This window comes from Mchenga conophoros, linkage group LG2 (assembly GCF_057382185.1).
Source record: "Mchenga conophoros isolate Kocher_MC1m ecotype Shallow Benthic linkage group LG2, M_conophoros_male_GT1.1, whole genome shotgun sequence".
NCBI classification, from domain to species: domain Eukaryota; kingdom Metazoa; phylum Chordata; class Actinopteri; order Cichliformes; family Cichlidae; genus Mchenga; species Mchenga conophoros.
The window spans coordinates 32,091,563-32,108,749 of record NC_140527.1 but is presented as its reverse complement, the minus strand read 5'-3'; the positions used below and the strand labels follow the sequence as shown (position 1 = coordinate 32,108,749).

The following is a 17,187-nucleotide window of genomic DNA, read 5'->3' as shown; positions in this document are numbered from 1 at the left end:
CACTGAGTGTTTGTCAGCGTTTGTGCGTATGAGTGCACGCATGTGCAAAATGTTTTTTCCTCTTTAGTGTTTGATTTTGATAAGAGAATCACGTATGATCTCCTCCTTTCTGCAGAGATAGAAAAGGGATAGGGGAGGTGTGAGCTCTTGCATACCCAAAAAATGTCTCTCACCATTGAACGCACTCACTCACACACACACATACTCCTGCCCTGCAGTGCTCATTTTTCTCACTTTCTTTGTCTATCCACCTTTCACTACCCTGTTCTTAATTTTCTTTTTCTCAGTCTCTTGCACTGCCTTCTTCCCTCTCTTATTTTACTCTGCATTGATCCTGAGCATACAGGCTACTGCAGCTAGCCTTTAATGAATGCCATGCCCTAATGACTTTATCATTGGCCTTGATGGCCTCAGCTCAACCACAGCGATGGCTCAGCTGTAAATTGTTTTCTTAACTAAAGCCATGTGAGGAATTTCAATAAGGGCTGCCATCAGTGGCATCAGCGCAGCCTGCCAATCTGAACAACCGGTGTAACACAGAGGGCACCAAGGGGTTAAGCGTGACTGATGGGAGTAAGGAGTGCATGTATGAGTTGAACTGTGTTGCAGACTGGCATCGCTCTCCTGGGTGTATTGTTGTAGATGGTGTGTGGCCTCTGTGTGTGCGTGTGTGTGTGTAGTTGATGAGTTCATCAGGAGACTTGAGCACAAAAACATGTCTGATACAGCATGTCGATGCAGTCGCTGACAAATGCGAGGCAGCGTTTCTGAGGACGTAGCTGTGCCACACGTAGAGGGTTTTGTCCATGACCCACCCGCGAGCAGAATAATTACACGCACACAATCGCATACACACACACACACACCACCTGCCACACTTGTGCATGTAGAGATAAAGCAGCGAATGCACTCTCCACACTCAGACTGTTTGCCTGCTGAATAGCAAAGGGGGGCACGGATCAGTCTATTCCTCCCTTATCTCCCCTCACCTCTTGCACTCCTCATCTCACTCCATCTCTTTCTTTCACGGTCTTCCCCTCCCACCCTCTCGCCTCCTCACCTTGCCTCCCCTGCCGTTTGTGAATCCTCCTGATTTGTCTCTGTCTCCTCTTCCTCTTCTCCTCACCCTCTCCTCTTTCTTCTCCTAATTTCCTCATCTCTTCTTCCTCCTCTCGCTTGCCCTCTCTTGAGTTTTGTCCTCCTCTCTTGCCCCATCTCTCCCGTCTCTGTCTCTGCCTTTTCCTGTGCAACAGTGTGCAATTCCCCATTCCCCACCAGACAGACAAAGACACGGAGCGACTCAGACGAATGGGAGAGAAAACGGGAGCAGGGAGAAGCAGAGACATAGAGGCAGATACATGAAGAGGCACAGAGGAATTGATGGGATGACAGTCTGGTGACTGGGGACTGGTGGACAAAGAGATAGAAGGGATGTAAAATAGACAGCTTCAGTGGCAGGGTAGACAAAGGCAGTCTGAGAGTGGATGTGTGCCGCTTATTTCATTTACACACGCATACATAGAAACACACACACACGCATACTCTCTCTCTGTCTCTCCCACTCTCTCTCCTCTCACTCACACTCTCTCTCTCACACACACCCTCGAGCAGAAGCGGCAGAGCTGTGTGGGTGTGAGGCAGCATGAGAAGTGATATCTGTACTTCTACACATACAGCTGGCTGATGGACTAACTTAATCACAAATTTACGCTCACCTACTGTACGCATACTTACTAGCACACCTTGATCATAGGCAGGCAGACCAGCGCGCGCTCATAAACACACTCACTTACGCCAGCACGCACAATCTTCCAGCAGCCAGAAGTCAACATGGGTCTTGTGATGGGAACCTTTTCCATGCAATCCAAGCAAGTGTCCTACCACAAAGGTAAGAATTTGTATTTGAAATGCACACACTGAACACGTTTGAATCCTGAATGTGAGGATTTGCATGTTACTGTGAGCAGCATCCATCATGTTGCGTCATTGTGCTTTAGTGATGGAGTCATATATGTTTGCTCAGAGTGGTGAATATGGCACAAGAAGTGCATTATGGTATTAAGATGAATGTGCTGTAAGCTGCAATAAGAAGTTGTATAAAAAAGAGAAATTGTTATTCACTGTTGCTTTAGAGTGCTCCAGGCCACCTGTCCTCTGTTTGAACTGTGGATTTAACAATATACATGTGTCCGTGTGTGTGCATGTGTGCGCGCAACTGTGCCATTGGGCATGTCTATAATAGGTGATGGTATTTACCCCTGTCTGCTTTCCAAACCAGCCCACTCTCTTTCCTGCCACGCTACTGTTTGACAGGTGCTGACACTTGACACATGCATGCTGTACCCAGTATGTATGTGTATTCTTTGTCCACAGAAAATATTTATGCACCTAATTGACTGCTGAAAATGTAGGCGTGTGTGAAGAATCGTGCATTTTGTGTGTGTGGTGGCTGTGGTATTGTGCCGTAAATCAAAGCGTTGTAATCCATCAGCTTTTGGCCGTGGTCTGTCCTGCATCTGTTGACCTTAAACCTTGATGGCTATCGCTGACAGACACAGCGCTGCATCTCAAATACACACAGCAGAGGTTGGAAAATCGGGAGCCAAATCACATCTCGACGAGGAAAACAGAGGGATAAAATTCAGAAATCTCTAATTGGATCATTAACTGGAGTGAGATCATGCAAAACTGTCTGCATGTTGCATATGCTGTGACAAAAGAAAGAAAAAAACACCGGAGGTGATGTAAATGATGTAAGTTATATGCTGTGAATGTCCCTCAGGAAAATGCCTTCCAGCTCTATATTCTCAGTGTTTTCCCTGTCCAACAGTGCAGTCAGACAAAGAAGAGCTGAGAAAAGTCCTTAGAGACCCCATAAATGGGCTCCTGAAATACAAACATATATAGCATGCTGCGTGGGTTGTTTATTTCAGTGCCTGACCTGTACCTCATTTTCCTGCGTGGAAACAGCTCTCAGTCGATATGTGCTAAAGAGATACTCAAGGCACATTTTTAGGTTGGTTGTTTTCTGCAGTCCACAGTATGAACATGCGTGTCAGATACTTTGTGTTCGTGGTAGCTACTTCCATTTCAAACGCAGCCCATTTACTCGTTAGGGAAGGCAACAATGCTTACAAAGCAACCAGGTTGTAGGGTAACCTCTAAATAGCAGCCACTTTGAAGTTTCCACTGTTAGGGTGTGAGGCGGAAGTGATAGATGAGTAAAAGTGGGAGAGAAAAAATTGAGAAAAGTTGAGAGAGGAGGCGAGGTTGCTTCTCAGGGGGCTGCAATGTGTGTGTCACTGAACGTGTGTGTTTCGCCATCTGCTGCAGTGATAAAAAAAAAGTGCCCTAATGAAAGCAGGCCAGGATTCATTTTGCATGGAAGGTTGACCCACCCTTGATCACAACTCAACATGAGGCAATGGCCAGCTGAGAAGGACTTAAAGTTAACTAGCTGAGGATTCAAACTTTAGATGAAAATTATAGATGTGGATTTAAGGAAGCTGTTAAATTGACAGGACAAAATCAGAAACAATACTTTTCAGCATCTCACTTCTCTTAGTATTAACCGTTGCCATTGCTGACTGAGGGGAATAATGTTATGAACTAGTAATTTTATCTTTATTTTGTATTATTTTGGAGGACCAGGAAGACTGTATTAGCCCCTTGAACCATAGACTAAAAAGCTGCAAAGTCTGCCCCACTGACTGGGAACAGAACCTCGATCTTACATCTGTATCTTGAGCTCTCAAACGCCAAAAACAAGCCAAAGATAAAGATGCAGTTATGTTAAAAAGAAAGGACACCATCTTTCAGTTTTAAGGTTTTCATATCAGGAAAATCTGACCTTTATCTGGTCTTATTATATGTTTAACAACAACAAAGTCAAAACTCAGCTGTTCGGCAATGCCAACCAAATGTTCTTGATCAACTGATCATTACCAAGTTTGATCACATCTATAAAAGCAGTGCACAGGTCTGGTGCATTCAGGTGTGTGTTAACACAATACCAAGAAGGAAAGATATCAGCAATAATCTGAGAGAAGCAATTGCTGCTGCCCATCAATCTGGGAAAGGTTATAAGGCCATTTCCAAACAAAGTTAAAGTCCATCTTTCTACAGTGAGGAAAGACTACTTACAAGTGGAAAACATTTAAGACAGACGCCAGTAGGGATGGGAATTAAGAACTGGTTCCCAGTAGTCTAGTTCTATTGGAATTGTTAGTCTGCCTTCCTATCAATCTCACTTATCAGTTCTTGCACTACAAGATTTCAGTTTGTGTGTGGAGGAGGAAAACAGTGACACAGTCTACAGCGTGGATATGGACATTACTATTATTTTATTTTATTTAGTATTTTTTTGCCCATAAAAACAAGTGTAATGGTAAAGTGCTAACTGCATCAAGGACAGAAACAGCTTCATTATGCTGCTAACGCAACTTTGCTCTTTGCAAGCATCTGCACAGATAGCATGCTAATGCTAAGCTAGCCAAGAACCCAGAGTGAAAGCTGAGTGAATGCCGACCCCAGCCCAGCAGCCAGACCCTGAATTTCAACAGGTAACAAACTGATGAGCAGTCAGACTCCAGCCAGTTTCTATCTTTCTTTAATAGAATCACTATGACGATCACTTAAAAGTCTCCTCGTGCTGGTTTTCATCTTTTCTTTGTGCTGTTAACTTTTTGTTCTACTGAGAGGCTTTGTGTAATATAAGATGAAGATTATATGTGTGTCCTCATTAGGACAGGGATTTGTGTTGGTGTGTAAGACATTAGCCAGAGCTTTATATTGTGAAACTGTAATTGTGAGACAATGCATTTCAGGTCATTTTACAGAATGACATGAAAGTAATGTAACGAGTAGTAGAAGGAGCAATTAAAAACTCGAATGCATTACTTTAAACAAAGTGTCCTGTATAATAATTACTTATTTGACTAATGACCCTAAGACCGATCACAACAAAGAGGGGAAATACCTCCAACAGGCGCAAACATCTGACCAGATGGTGATGGTCATAGTGGTGACTCTCAAAGCGAAGCTGGTGAGAATCGATAAGGAATCGAATCAATAAGTGATATTGATAATGGAATCGTAATCGCTATATTCTTATCAATTTCCATCCGTAGGTGCTAGTCTTTCCAAACTAGACATCCCAGCAAATTCACCCCAAGGTCAGACTGTGCAATACCCAGAGAAATTGAAAGTGATAAATGCTAAAATTCATGATGGTACAATTGCAAAAAGTCTGAACAAGTATGCCTTCTTTAGAAGGGTTGCCAGGAGAAATCCTCTTCGCTCTAATAAAAAAAAAACATACGTAGTAGTATGGCCTACATTTGCAAAGCTACTTCTGAGCAAACCAAAAGATTTCAGGAACAATATCCTTTGGACAGATACAACTGAAGTAGAAGAGTTTGGCCAAAATGCACAGTGCAATGTTTGTGAAAAAACAAACACCTCGTACCAGCTGTCAAGCACGGTGTTGGAGGGCTGATGATTTGGGCTTGTTTTGCAGCACCTTGCAGTCACTGAGTTGAAGTCCTTGTCAAGTGTAAGGCCGTTAGCTAAGGCTTGGCCCAAATTGGGTCATGTAACATGACTATTAGCAAATCTACAAAAGAATGGCTGAAAAAATTGAAAATGTTTGGCAGTCTCTCAAATGATGTGAGAGACTGTTGAAGTCGTACAAGAAACAATTGTTTAAAAAAAGTTATTGCTCCTAAAGGTTGTTAAACAAGCTCTGGTTCAGTCAACAGTGTACAGTCATAGGTGTACTCAGTTTTTCCCACACACTGCTTTAACTTAATTTTTATTAAATAAATAATAGTATAGTAATATGTCACTTAGTTTTCATCTGAATTAAAAGAAATCTTATCCTAGTAGGTGTTTACATATAAGTAAAAATAAATAAATAGATAAAGATATTTTTTACAGTGCAAACTCCACAAATGTTATCACATGGATTTTTGGTTTGTTAGGTCCATTTGAAATCAGGAGCCAAAGTTAACAAACACATCTCAGCAACTGTTTCATGTATTGATGCCTGACTTTGTGCATAGATTGATCACCGAGGTTGTTTAAAAATATGGTGTAATTAAAGCACTGCAACAAGAAAAGGCACTCTTATTTTTTTGCTTGATAGATTGACCTTCTAAAATTGCTTGCTAATGTATAGTGACGTCAAAGGGAGATCAGAAGAATGGTACAGCCTGGCCAACACTATACTATATTTAATCAAAATCTAATGACTGCTAGGTTTTTCCTTTATTCTTTAGCATGTCTATGCATAGCTTTACAATAAATGGCTGTGTGTATTTGCAAATGATCTCTGTGAGCCATAACTCTGGCTTCAGACTGTTTTAATTCGTCTGTTTCAGACTATGTTTTTTCTACTCTTGCTTCTGTATGATGTCAGTGAGAGCAGATATCTTTAGTATGGTCATCACAGATGCACAGCTCTAACTAAGAGAAATGCCACCGACTTGCTGTTCAAACATCCTGTTTGGAAAGGCACATCCAATCAGAAGACCTTTGGCTTAAAAGAGGAGGTGCTTATTTTAGACAGAAGTGAACTGAGCCCCTAAATAAGATATCAAGAATTATTTTAAATTGTGAATCGTAGAAAGCTACACTAGTAAATTCCATTATTAAAAATATGGAGCTGAAACATAATGGACCCATTACTTTGGAGTTCAATGACCTTGTATACAGTAAACCATATGACCATATGTGGCAAAGTGGGTAAAAAACTATTATATTTATCTATGTCCCACCACACAGAAACTGAGGGCATGTCAATATGTCATAATGGCATCACTTCCTGTTTGGCAACCTTGATTTGTCGACACCAAGTGTGGCATATAGACGTGGGACTTATTGTTATCGGTACTCCCCATTACCCTTTTATCATAATTCATTTGCGATGGCGACTGCACCCTGCTTAACTTCTCGGCTCCCTCATCGCTGCTTGTAGCTAAATTTTTCTGTCACTTTTGATGGATCCAGTTCATGCCAGCAAGTGACAACGGATGTTAACTCCAGTGATCACATTTAGATAATGCTGTGGACAAAAACCCAGAAAACTCACATCATTTCCTACACATACTCACCATTACATTTTTAAAAATTCAGTATGACATTTGTAATATTAAATTAGTTTAGGACTCAAAGCACAAGAGACTCGAAACCCTTTGACTTGGAAAACCGGTTGCTTTGGTTTTAAAAAGCTAGATAAATGCAGTCCATTTACAGTCCTATCCAGCACATATTGTGGTGATGAATTGACTGGAATGAATTAAAACGAGTTGCTAAACTACACAACTATAGTGGGTGCTTTTGCTTTCAGTGTGGGTTTCTAAATGAAGTCAAACTAATGCTGTGGCCTACATAAAGTCATAGCTGTTCCACAAGGGAAGCTTGAAGGCTGAGTTATTAGCCATTGCCCTCACTGGCTCATATAGCCATAGGCTGGGATTAAGGCATTTATCAGTATGTGTCTTTTTTCACCTGGGGAAAAAAAGACATTTATCCATTGCTTGTACACAAACTACTCTTTTCCTATGAAATATTTCCCAGCGGTTATAAACTACAAAAGCTGCACCTTTGCAAACAGATTCATCTCCCGTTCCTGTTTGCTCCATTTGTTTCTGCCTTTGCTTTCAGTTCTCTATGCCCGCTCACTTTGTCAAGTGAATTTTCTTTCTCTTCCTGTCTCTCTCTTTGTCTTGCACACTTTCACCTCATTTCACCTTCTCATTTTGTCTTTCATGTGTTGGTCCCTTCAAGTCTTCCCTTTGTATTCGCAACACAGTTCCCTTCTTGATCTATGGCTTTTCGTCCAGCTTTGCTGTTTATCTCTTGGTTCCTTCCTCTTTCGCTCTCTCGAACCCTCGTATCTCTTTGTGTTCTGAGTTTTGCACAGTACAGCCTTGTCCTACTCTAAGATCACTCCAGCTGTTTGAAGTTTTGCTAATCATGTTGGCTTTTAGTTTCGGGGCGGTAGAATACATGCAAATATAATGTGTTTGTGCATGTGGGTCTTCTGGAGAACAAGTGCGTTTGGCTCAACGTTTCCATCTGCTGCAGGGCTAAAGGGTTGAGAAGAGAGGATCTCTGTATCTTTAATGGGCTTTATAGTTTCCACCTCTCTCTCTCATCCCCAGACATCAAAAGAAGTAGACCAAAAGGGCCAATTAGGACAGCAAAAGAGCTTTATTAGGCACATGGCATCACGAAAACAGCTTTCTGCTTAATCTCATGCCCAAAGCACATGTGTGTCTTGTAACAGTTGCTATCGTAATGCAGTGTATCACCACATGGCGGCGCCTCCTGTCTCACGACTGGTGTCACCCCCTTTTTTGTTCTTCTTCGCACTCCTCCTGTAATGGATGCTCCCGTGTGTACGTGGACTAGTGTGCTCTTCAGTAATGTGTGGTAGAGGTAGCACTTATTTTTGATATTGTAAATAAATGAGTACTTTTTGGAAAGTCAGAAGCTGTTGCTCATTCGCTATCCACCTGCACACCTCCGCGGCTGGCTTCATCTCCACCGCACGTTACAACTGGCGCCCGAACTTTTTCCCCTTGGACTTCAGACGATTTTTGCATCCCGCCGAGGATTCTTCTCTTCTAGCACGTGAACTGTCTCGGAAATCCCCCAAGTTTTGCGGACGCTCGGACGTTTTCTCCAGCCATGGCCGTAGCCTCAGCTCAGGTGGGACCCGACTAATTTCTGGATACCGCGGTGTGCCGCTGCTCTGCTTGGGAGAAAGAAAAAGAGAGAAGCTGACTCCGCGACGCGAATGGACTCCGTGGATTTGTTATTTGGACGTGCTGTTGGTTTCGTCTTCTAAGGATTAATTCTTCTGTGGAGAGCCTGGACATGAACATTTCTGCTGGCTTTCCATTCCCCTTTCCCTCTGCTGAGACTGACTGTAGCACATGTAAGTGAGAACTTGGCCGACTACAACCGTTGGTGCTGGTCTTCGGCTCAGTATAACGAAACGATTTAAAATTAATCTTTGCATTTTTGTCTTTCTAGTCTGATCTGACTCTTTTACTACTATATCAATAACTACACTGTGCCCTGGAGCGGCTTAATTTTTTTGAAATCACAATGGCACACTGCCCAGACGACTCTGACTCAGACATGGAACTTATCTCGTTACCTATGTGCCAGATAGTTGAAAATGTGACTCCTAGCCTTAGCCAACAAGTGGTGGAGTTAAGAACTGAGGTGAATAAGCTTAGTGATTGTTTACGTGACTCACTGAACATACAGCAGAGTTTACTAAGGCAGTGGGACCAACTCACAATGGGGAGCTCTCCCCCTCCTGCAGTCCCACAGTCTCCTGTTTTCCCAATGGCCACATCGACACCTCATGTTCCTGCGAGGGACAAAACTGAACCCACCAACCAATCCGTTCCTGCCCAGCAACCCATTTCAACCTACAAATCCTTTTCTCCCATCTCACTCACTTGAGCTCAGCAGCACTTCCAGAGTGATTGCGGCAGCTTTACATCTCGCAAAACTGGAGCCTCCTGTGTATGCTGGGGACGGCAAAGTGCAACCTGAGGACTGGTTAAATGCAGTTGGCACATACAAAGCCTCATTGAACCTAACCGATGGGCAATTGCTAAACGAACTGCCACACTTTCTTGCAAAAGAGCCCGGGAAATGGTTCAAGGCATTGAGCTCCCACATCACATCATGGGCTCAATTCTGTCAACTGTTTAAGACAGTTTTTCTGCCCTCCGACAACCAAGAACGCATCCTGAGAGGAATTTTGGATCGTGTTCAGGCTCAGGACGAACCACTCCCAACCTTTGTTGCCCACATGTTGAGTGAGTTTGACAAACTGAAGAGTCCTCCACCTGAAAAAGACAGAATCGACCTAATTAGTAAACATGCTCTTGAAAAATACAGAGTTGCCCTGTATGGCGCTAATGTCACTTCTGTAATGGACCTGCTGCTACGTGCTCATGAGCTTCACTCAGTGCTTGGACCACAAAGACCACAGCCTGCTTTATGTAGCAAAGACAACTATAAGCCTGAACCTTACTGCTTCAAATGCTCTCAGCCAGGGTTCACCACACGCACCTGCCCAAACTGTAACACCCAACCTCATTTGCCACAACGAGCCTCGAACACCGCTAGGCATGGCCCATTCCAGCCATTGCCGGCACCTGGCCCCTCTGACCCTGGCCATGAAAAGGTGGAATTAAGCAGCACCACATCCCAGCCACAATACAGGCAGTCGGGAAACTACAGGGGGGGGAGGACATTTCACAGAGGCCAACCTTCCCCCAGTTACTAACGGAGCCTCACACGCCCGATTCACTACGGGGTGGACACAGTCTTGGACACTTGGAAGACAATTTTTCACAAGTCCACTGGAATACCCCACTAAGAACGAAAGTGAACTTCAATGCTTCATCTGTGGATGCTACCCTCGACACGGGTGCTTCCCTCTCGGCTGTACGAACAGATCTCATTCAAGTAAATGACTCTCACCCTAGAAACACAAGTGAGTGGAATGGTCCTGCAGTTAACCTTGCCAATAATGCTCCCTGTATCCCTGACGGTGTTATTTGGCTCAATATTGGATTCATGAACAAGAACTTTTACCAGCGTTTTGCAATAATACCAGATTTGTCCTCTCCTTTCATTCTGGGAATGGATTTTATGGCAAGAGCTTCTGTTTCTATTCACATTCCCACTAGAACCGTCTACATTGAGGACATCCCCTGCCCACTCGCAGACGATGAAGAGGACCTTCAAAATGATTACTCACATTCACCTGGAACACTGATGTCTTTGGACTTGGTTCGCTCAGACTTAACAGCCAAACTGTCTGAAGCAAGTCTCTCAGAGAACAACAAGGATGCTTTACTCAATCTGCTCAGCAAGTTTAGCTCCTTGTTTGATGGTCAACTTGGTCGAACGGCTCTCACTGAGCACGCCATAGAGACTGGCAATGCAACACCTGTCAATCTCCCACCCTATCGCATGTCACCTGCTAAGAAACGTGTGATTGAAGAACAAGTACAACAAATGTTGAAGGACAACATCATTGAACCTTCCACAAGCCCTTGGGCAGCTCCTGTAGTCATTGTAAATAGAGCGGCCACGGAACCAAGGTTTTGTGTGGACTTTTGAGGGCTCAACCAAGTTACCCGAAAAGACTCTTATCCCCTGCCTCGTGTAGATGAGTCTTTGGACTTTCTGGCAAGAGGAAAGTTTGTCTCGACATTGGACTTAGCGCGAGGCTATTGGCAGGTTGCTGTAGCAGAGGACTCGAAGCCTAAAACTGCCTTCATCTCTCACTGCGGTCTCTTCCAGTTTCGGGTGCTGCCCTTTGGGCTCTGCAACGCACCTGCAACTTTTCAGAGACTCATGAACTCTGTGCTTGCTGGCCTCATTTACAAAACGTGCGCAGTCTACCTGGATGACATTGTTATCGCCTCACCTACCTTTGAACAGCACTTAGTGGATCTTGAGGTGGTGCTGGGCAGACTCCAGGCTGCTGGCTTGTCATTGAAGCTCAAAAAGTGCCAATTCTGCCTCGATGAATTCACCTTTCTCGGGTACCGCATCACATCATCAGGCGTTAAGCTCGATCCAGACAAAGTAAAGGCGGTTAAGGAGTTTGATACCCCAACCTCAGTGAAACACGTCCGTCAGTTCCTTGGCTTGACTGGCTATTATCGACGCTTCATTCAGAATTATGCCCGCCATGCCGAACCTCTTCACGCCATCACCAGAAAGGACAATGCTTTCCACTGGGACGACAGCTGTCGAAGGGCCATGGACACTTTGAAGGATCATGTCACATCAGCCCCGATCCTGTCATTTCCAGACTTCAACCGTCCCTTTTCCATTCACGCCGATGCATGTGACATTGGTCTTGGGGCAGTGTTGATGCAAAAGGATGACAAGGGTCGTGAGTACGTTGTGGCTTTTGCTAGTCGCTCCCTTCACAAAGCTGAACTCCCCTACTGCACTTCAGAGAAGGAGTGCCTCGCTGTGATATGGGCTCTGGAACACTTCCGCCCGTATGTTGAAGGTGTTCATGTTACTATCTTCACTGACCACAACAGTCTCAGGTGGCTCATGTCTCGTCAAAACCCAACGGGCCGACTCGCCCGCTGGTCACTTCGTTTGCAGGACTTTGATTTCACAATAGTGCACAAACCTGGTGCACGGAACAAAGTTCCCGACGCACTGTCACGCAACCCTTTGCCTCTGACCTGTGACAGGCCGACTGATCTTTTACCAGATCATGCTGTTATGGGCAGCCTGGACATTCGTACTCTGCCCCCCGTCATTCTGGCTGACCGTTCACAATTGAGACAGCTGCAGTTAGACGATCATGTCACAGGTCCACTCCTCAGAGACATTGAAGCAGACTCTCTGAACAGCTCGGACAATGCCACCTTGTTACAGTATGTTGTGTATGACTCTCTTTTGTATCACAGAGAACCCAAGTCCACATGTGCTTTGCACCCTTTGAAAGAGCTGAAACTGTTTGCCCCTACTTCCATTAGAGGCACCTTGCTGGACTATTACCACGACCACCCCACAGCAGGTCACTTGGGTGTTTCTAAGACATTGGCTAGACTGCGTTTTAGGTTTTTCTGGCCCAAAATGGCAGCTGATGTGAAACACTATGTGATTTCATGCTCAGTGTGCCAACTCACCAAGCCAAGTCAAAAAAAAGCAGCCGGTCTTATGGTTCCCATTGTCCCCCAGAAACCCTGGGAGTATGTGGGTGTGGATTTTGTTGGGCCACTTCCCCGCACCCCCACTGGTAATGCTTATTTGATCGTGTTTGTTGACTATTTGACTAAATGGGTTGAAGCCAGTGCTGTCAAAGAAGCTACATCTCAGGTAGCAGCTGGTAAATTCGTCACTGACATTTTTGCTAGACATGGTACACCCACTTACCTGATTTCTGACAGAGGGTCTCCTTTTGTGAGTGAGCTTTTTGAACATGTTGTTTCTGCATTAGGCTCGGTGCACAGACTCACTACGGCATATCACCCTCAGACAAATGCTACTGAACGCGTCAACCGGACTCTGAAAACTGCAATCCGCGCTTATGTAGGTGATAAGCACACATCATGGGACAAGTTTCTCCCTCAGATTTGCTTTGCTCTGCGCACCGCCCCTCATGACAGTACAGGTTTGACTCCTGCCATGATGCTTTATGGTCGTGAGTTAGACACCCCGCTTGACCTTATCACTCAGCCTTCTACAGCAGGTGTTGATGAACCGGGTGTGCCTTACCCTGAGACTCTGAGAGCCTCCCTGCAGGAAGCTCACGACCACGCCAAAGCAGCTTTGGACTATAGCCATGACAGACAAAAACATTACTATGACTTGAGACATCGACATGCCACGTTTCGTGTTGGTGACCTTGTGAGAGTTAAGACACACCCCAGGTCAGATGCTCAGTCTAACTTTACTGCTAAACTTGCACCACTGTTTCAGGGACCATTGTGTGTATCTCAGAGACTCAGTGATGTTAATTACAGGCTCACTTGGGTGGACTCCGGTGTGGATGCAGGTGTTTATCATGTTGTGAACATGCAACCGTTCCATACCTGGGACTCTCTCACTTCCAAAGAACATTCTGTTTCATCGCCTGCCGAGAGAGAGACCGCAGAGGGTCTGAACTCTGACTCTCAGGCCCACCCTGGCCCCCCTGCTGACACTGACATTGGCTCTGAGCCATTCCCCTTTGATTTACCGGACATTGACTCTTCTTCTGGTGTGGGCGCTGTTCCAGAGAGTGTTTCACCCAGATCTGTCCAGCACCCAGCTGCTGGTGGACATTACAATCTCAGGCTCAGACGTTGCCCCAGAGTTACGTCTGGCTGGAGCAACAAAAGATGGACTAATGATTTTCACACAACCAGGCTTGATCTGAAGTGAAATGTTCTGGTTAAACCTGTTTGATGCTGTCTTGTTGCATTGCTACTTTGAGTCATGATATGTAGATGTTTCTGTTTGCTCTACTTAATCCAGTTTTATGGCTCTTTAGTGTGTTAAGGTTCATTCTTGGCATTTACTTTAAAAACAAAAAAAAGGAAAAAGTGAAAAAACTAAGAAGACTGATTTTCCACTGTACATGTTCGTCTTATTTTCACCAATTTCATTTTTAAATGGTCTTTTGCCCTGTGTGTGCACTAATCTTAGCTGTAACCTCTATGTATAGGGTACTGTTAGGTGTGGTGTGTGCTTTTCCAGCTGTGTATGGCTGAGGACAGCCTTTTTCTCACCAGGGGGGACTATGTAACAGTTGCTATCGTAATGCAGTGTATCACCACATGGCGGCGCCTCCTGTCTCACGACTGGTGTCACCCCCTTTTTTGTTCTTCTTCGCACTCCTCCTGTAATGGATGCTCCCGTGTGTACGTGGACTAGTGTGCTCTTCAGTAATGTGTGGTAGAGGTAGCACTTATTTTTGATATTGTAAATAAATGAGTACTTTTTGGAAAGTCAGAAGCTGTTGCTCATTCGCTATCCACCTGCACACCTCCGCGGCTGGCTTCATCTCCACCGCACGTTACAGTCTGTGTGTTGTTTATAGGCGCAATGATGCGATTGCGATACTGCCGTAGAACCTCAGCTCCCATATTTCTTTACATTCAAGTTTGTGCCGTGCAGATATTCGCAGCAAACATGCTTTCCACTTTTTAAAAAAAAATGTGACCGTAATTGAAGATTCTTTCTCGGTGTTCCAAATTAAACCCACATTCAGGCATTATATTATATAAGAAAAAATCAGCACACTGTATATATAAGGATAATTCATTTGCATAATATTTGCAGGCAAATGCTTTGCATAGTTCTTCAAAGATAAACAATATTTTCCATGCAATTTATCTCTGTAGACCGTTCAGCCTTGTGCTTGCCTCCAGGCCTTTGTAATACCGGCACCAATGAGAGAAATGGAGATGATGAATATAGATAGCTACTTAGTCCTGACTATATGGTTCAGTCTGTATGCACAGATATGACAGCAGTGATGCACATCACTTGAGCTAAATTAATATGACAGCTGAAATGGCACTCGTATAATGAGAGTAGCAAATGTTGCCAATGTCGCATTTAATGCCAAAAGAACGTGAATTTATATTCAGATCAAAGTTGCTCTGGTTTCAGTGGATAACAGACATTACTTGGTAGCAATACAGGCACTTAATCTGTCCACTGAGCCTAGTTTGTAAAAAGTACAGAGCAAAGAGGCAACGCCTTGTGTTCCGTCTTTTTTGCAAATGAATCCAAAATTAGATTTAGCACATACGCTTTCAGACCAAGCGCTACAGAAAGTGTTTTTGTATTGGTGCAGATATTATGAAGTGCACTATGAAACTGTTTCAGGGTTAAAATAACATAAATACAAATCTATTGTACATTTTAAGTGGAACAGCAGAGAATTGAGAAAAAACAGACTACAAACAGACCGCCTGTCACCAAGTGAACCCATGTCTCAGAGTTTGTTTTGCGACCCCTGAGAAATAAAGAGCTGCACTGCAGTGAGAAGCCAAGACTAAGATAAGATGAAAAGAATCAATTACCTATTAGATGAAATAAACTGCAAGGAAAAGAATATATGGTGGACATTGTTACAATCACTGACATTCTTATCCGTGCCTGTATCTACCGTTTCTGTCACGCTGCTTCTGTTTTTGCCTGAACATAACCAAACTGCAAGTAAAGTAAAATGAAATCCTTTCTGACAGGATGCCCTAACTGCAAGTACCTCAGAGTGACCTTATACTAATCGGGTTAGTGAGTCACAGCTGTCATGCATTTGATACATATTCTTCATATACTCAGGATGGCAAGAAATAAACACGAGCTACCATGTTTAAAATTGAGTACTTTCCCTATTAACTATCAATCACTTAATGGACCGTCATCTATTTTAATCAATGAAATGCTGTCAGCTTTAGCTGCACATCCAGACTGACCTCAAATCTTGTTTTTTTTTTTTCCACTGATGGTTAAAAAATCTCCTCTAACATCTCAATGTCAAATACGAATATCTTCCTATTCCTGCTTCCTTTGCCATGTTTACAAAGACCTCACATCCCAGGTCAGTCCAGTTAGCTGTAAGACTAACAACTTAGCTCAACTAAGCTACTTCCTCTGCTCACTTTTCTCTCTCTCTCTTCATTGAATCTTCTTTAAACATCTGCCACATTCACATTTTATCTTCTGCTTTGTCTCACTCTTTTGTGCTTTACTTCTCTTTAATGTCTATCCTTCCTCCTTGCTTTCCATTTGTTTGCATACCATCCTCCATCCCTCTTGTTTTTCTTGCTTTTACCCCTCTCCCTTGATAAAAACAGATCAATTGCAGAGCCTCCTTTAATTATCCCCTTTTTTTCCATTCTTTGATGGGCGCCTGTAAGAGACTCAGGATGCATTTGCTAATAAAGATACAGGGAAGCGTCTGTGTGAGAAGTCATTTCAACAGCGATAGATATTAGTATTGATTTTTCTTAATAGACATGTCCCCTGTTCAAAGCCGCGATGCCCCTGATGAGTAATTGCCAAAGCTTTGTTTGCCATGATTGATTCATAATCTATAACTCTTGGGATGAATCCTTCATGTGGAGAAGCAGGTGTTTTTATGGGGGGTTTTTCCCACTGCAAGTTAGCACTGAGGTGGGTCTGAATGTGCAGATTTGACTTTATTCGCTTGATTTTCTAAAGCTTCCAAAAGCATTTGAATCTTAATCAAAATCTTCAGAGTTTTATTTTCCCTCCCCTGGTTTTTTCCCTAATTTCTTTTGTTCCACCGTCCTCATCTCTGGAAATGTGATGTTTGCATGTCCCACTTGCTCTCCTCTGCCTTTTCTTTCTTGCAATACCACTCGCCCACTCTCCTGGCTCTTGTTACCCACTTCTTACTCTTTCATTCTCTCTCTGCATCGCACTCTAATCTCCCGCTGGAAGCTCTTCTGGTATGCTTCTTCCTCCTGATTTTTTTTCCTTCTTCATCCTTTATTGTCAAATATGCTTCCATCTGTAATTCTGCTGCTTTTTCCTTCCTCCTTACATGCATTTTTGAAAGAGTCACACACACACACACACACACACACACACACACACACACACACACACACACACACACATATATATACACACCTCTTCCTGCTCTTGCTGTTC

At 43.7% G+C, this 17,187-nt stretch overlaps 1 protein-coding gene and 1 pseudogene across 2 annotated transcripts in view; both read left to right on the top strand.

Annotated features, from left to right (window-relative positions):
* Positions 1-17,187, top strand: part of kcnip1a (Kv channel interacting protein 1 a) — a 52,419-nt gene that overhangs the window by 14,339 nt on the left and 20,893 nt on the right. The window contains exon 1 of one of the 2 annotated variants that reach the window (XM_085295321.1): positions 1,077-1,888. The exons of the other annotated variant lie outside the window; for it this stretch is intronic. Coding sequence (XP_085151447.1) covers positions 1,831-1,888 — 58 coding nt within the window. The 5' untranslated portion in view covers positions 1,077-1,830. Of the gene's footprint in view, positions 1-1,076; positions 1,889-17,187 lie in introns of those variants that run through there. 2 annotated transcript variants of the gene reach the window in all.
* On the top strand, positions 9,008-11,010 carry LOC146582339 (uncharacterized; annotated as a pseudogene).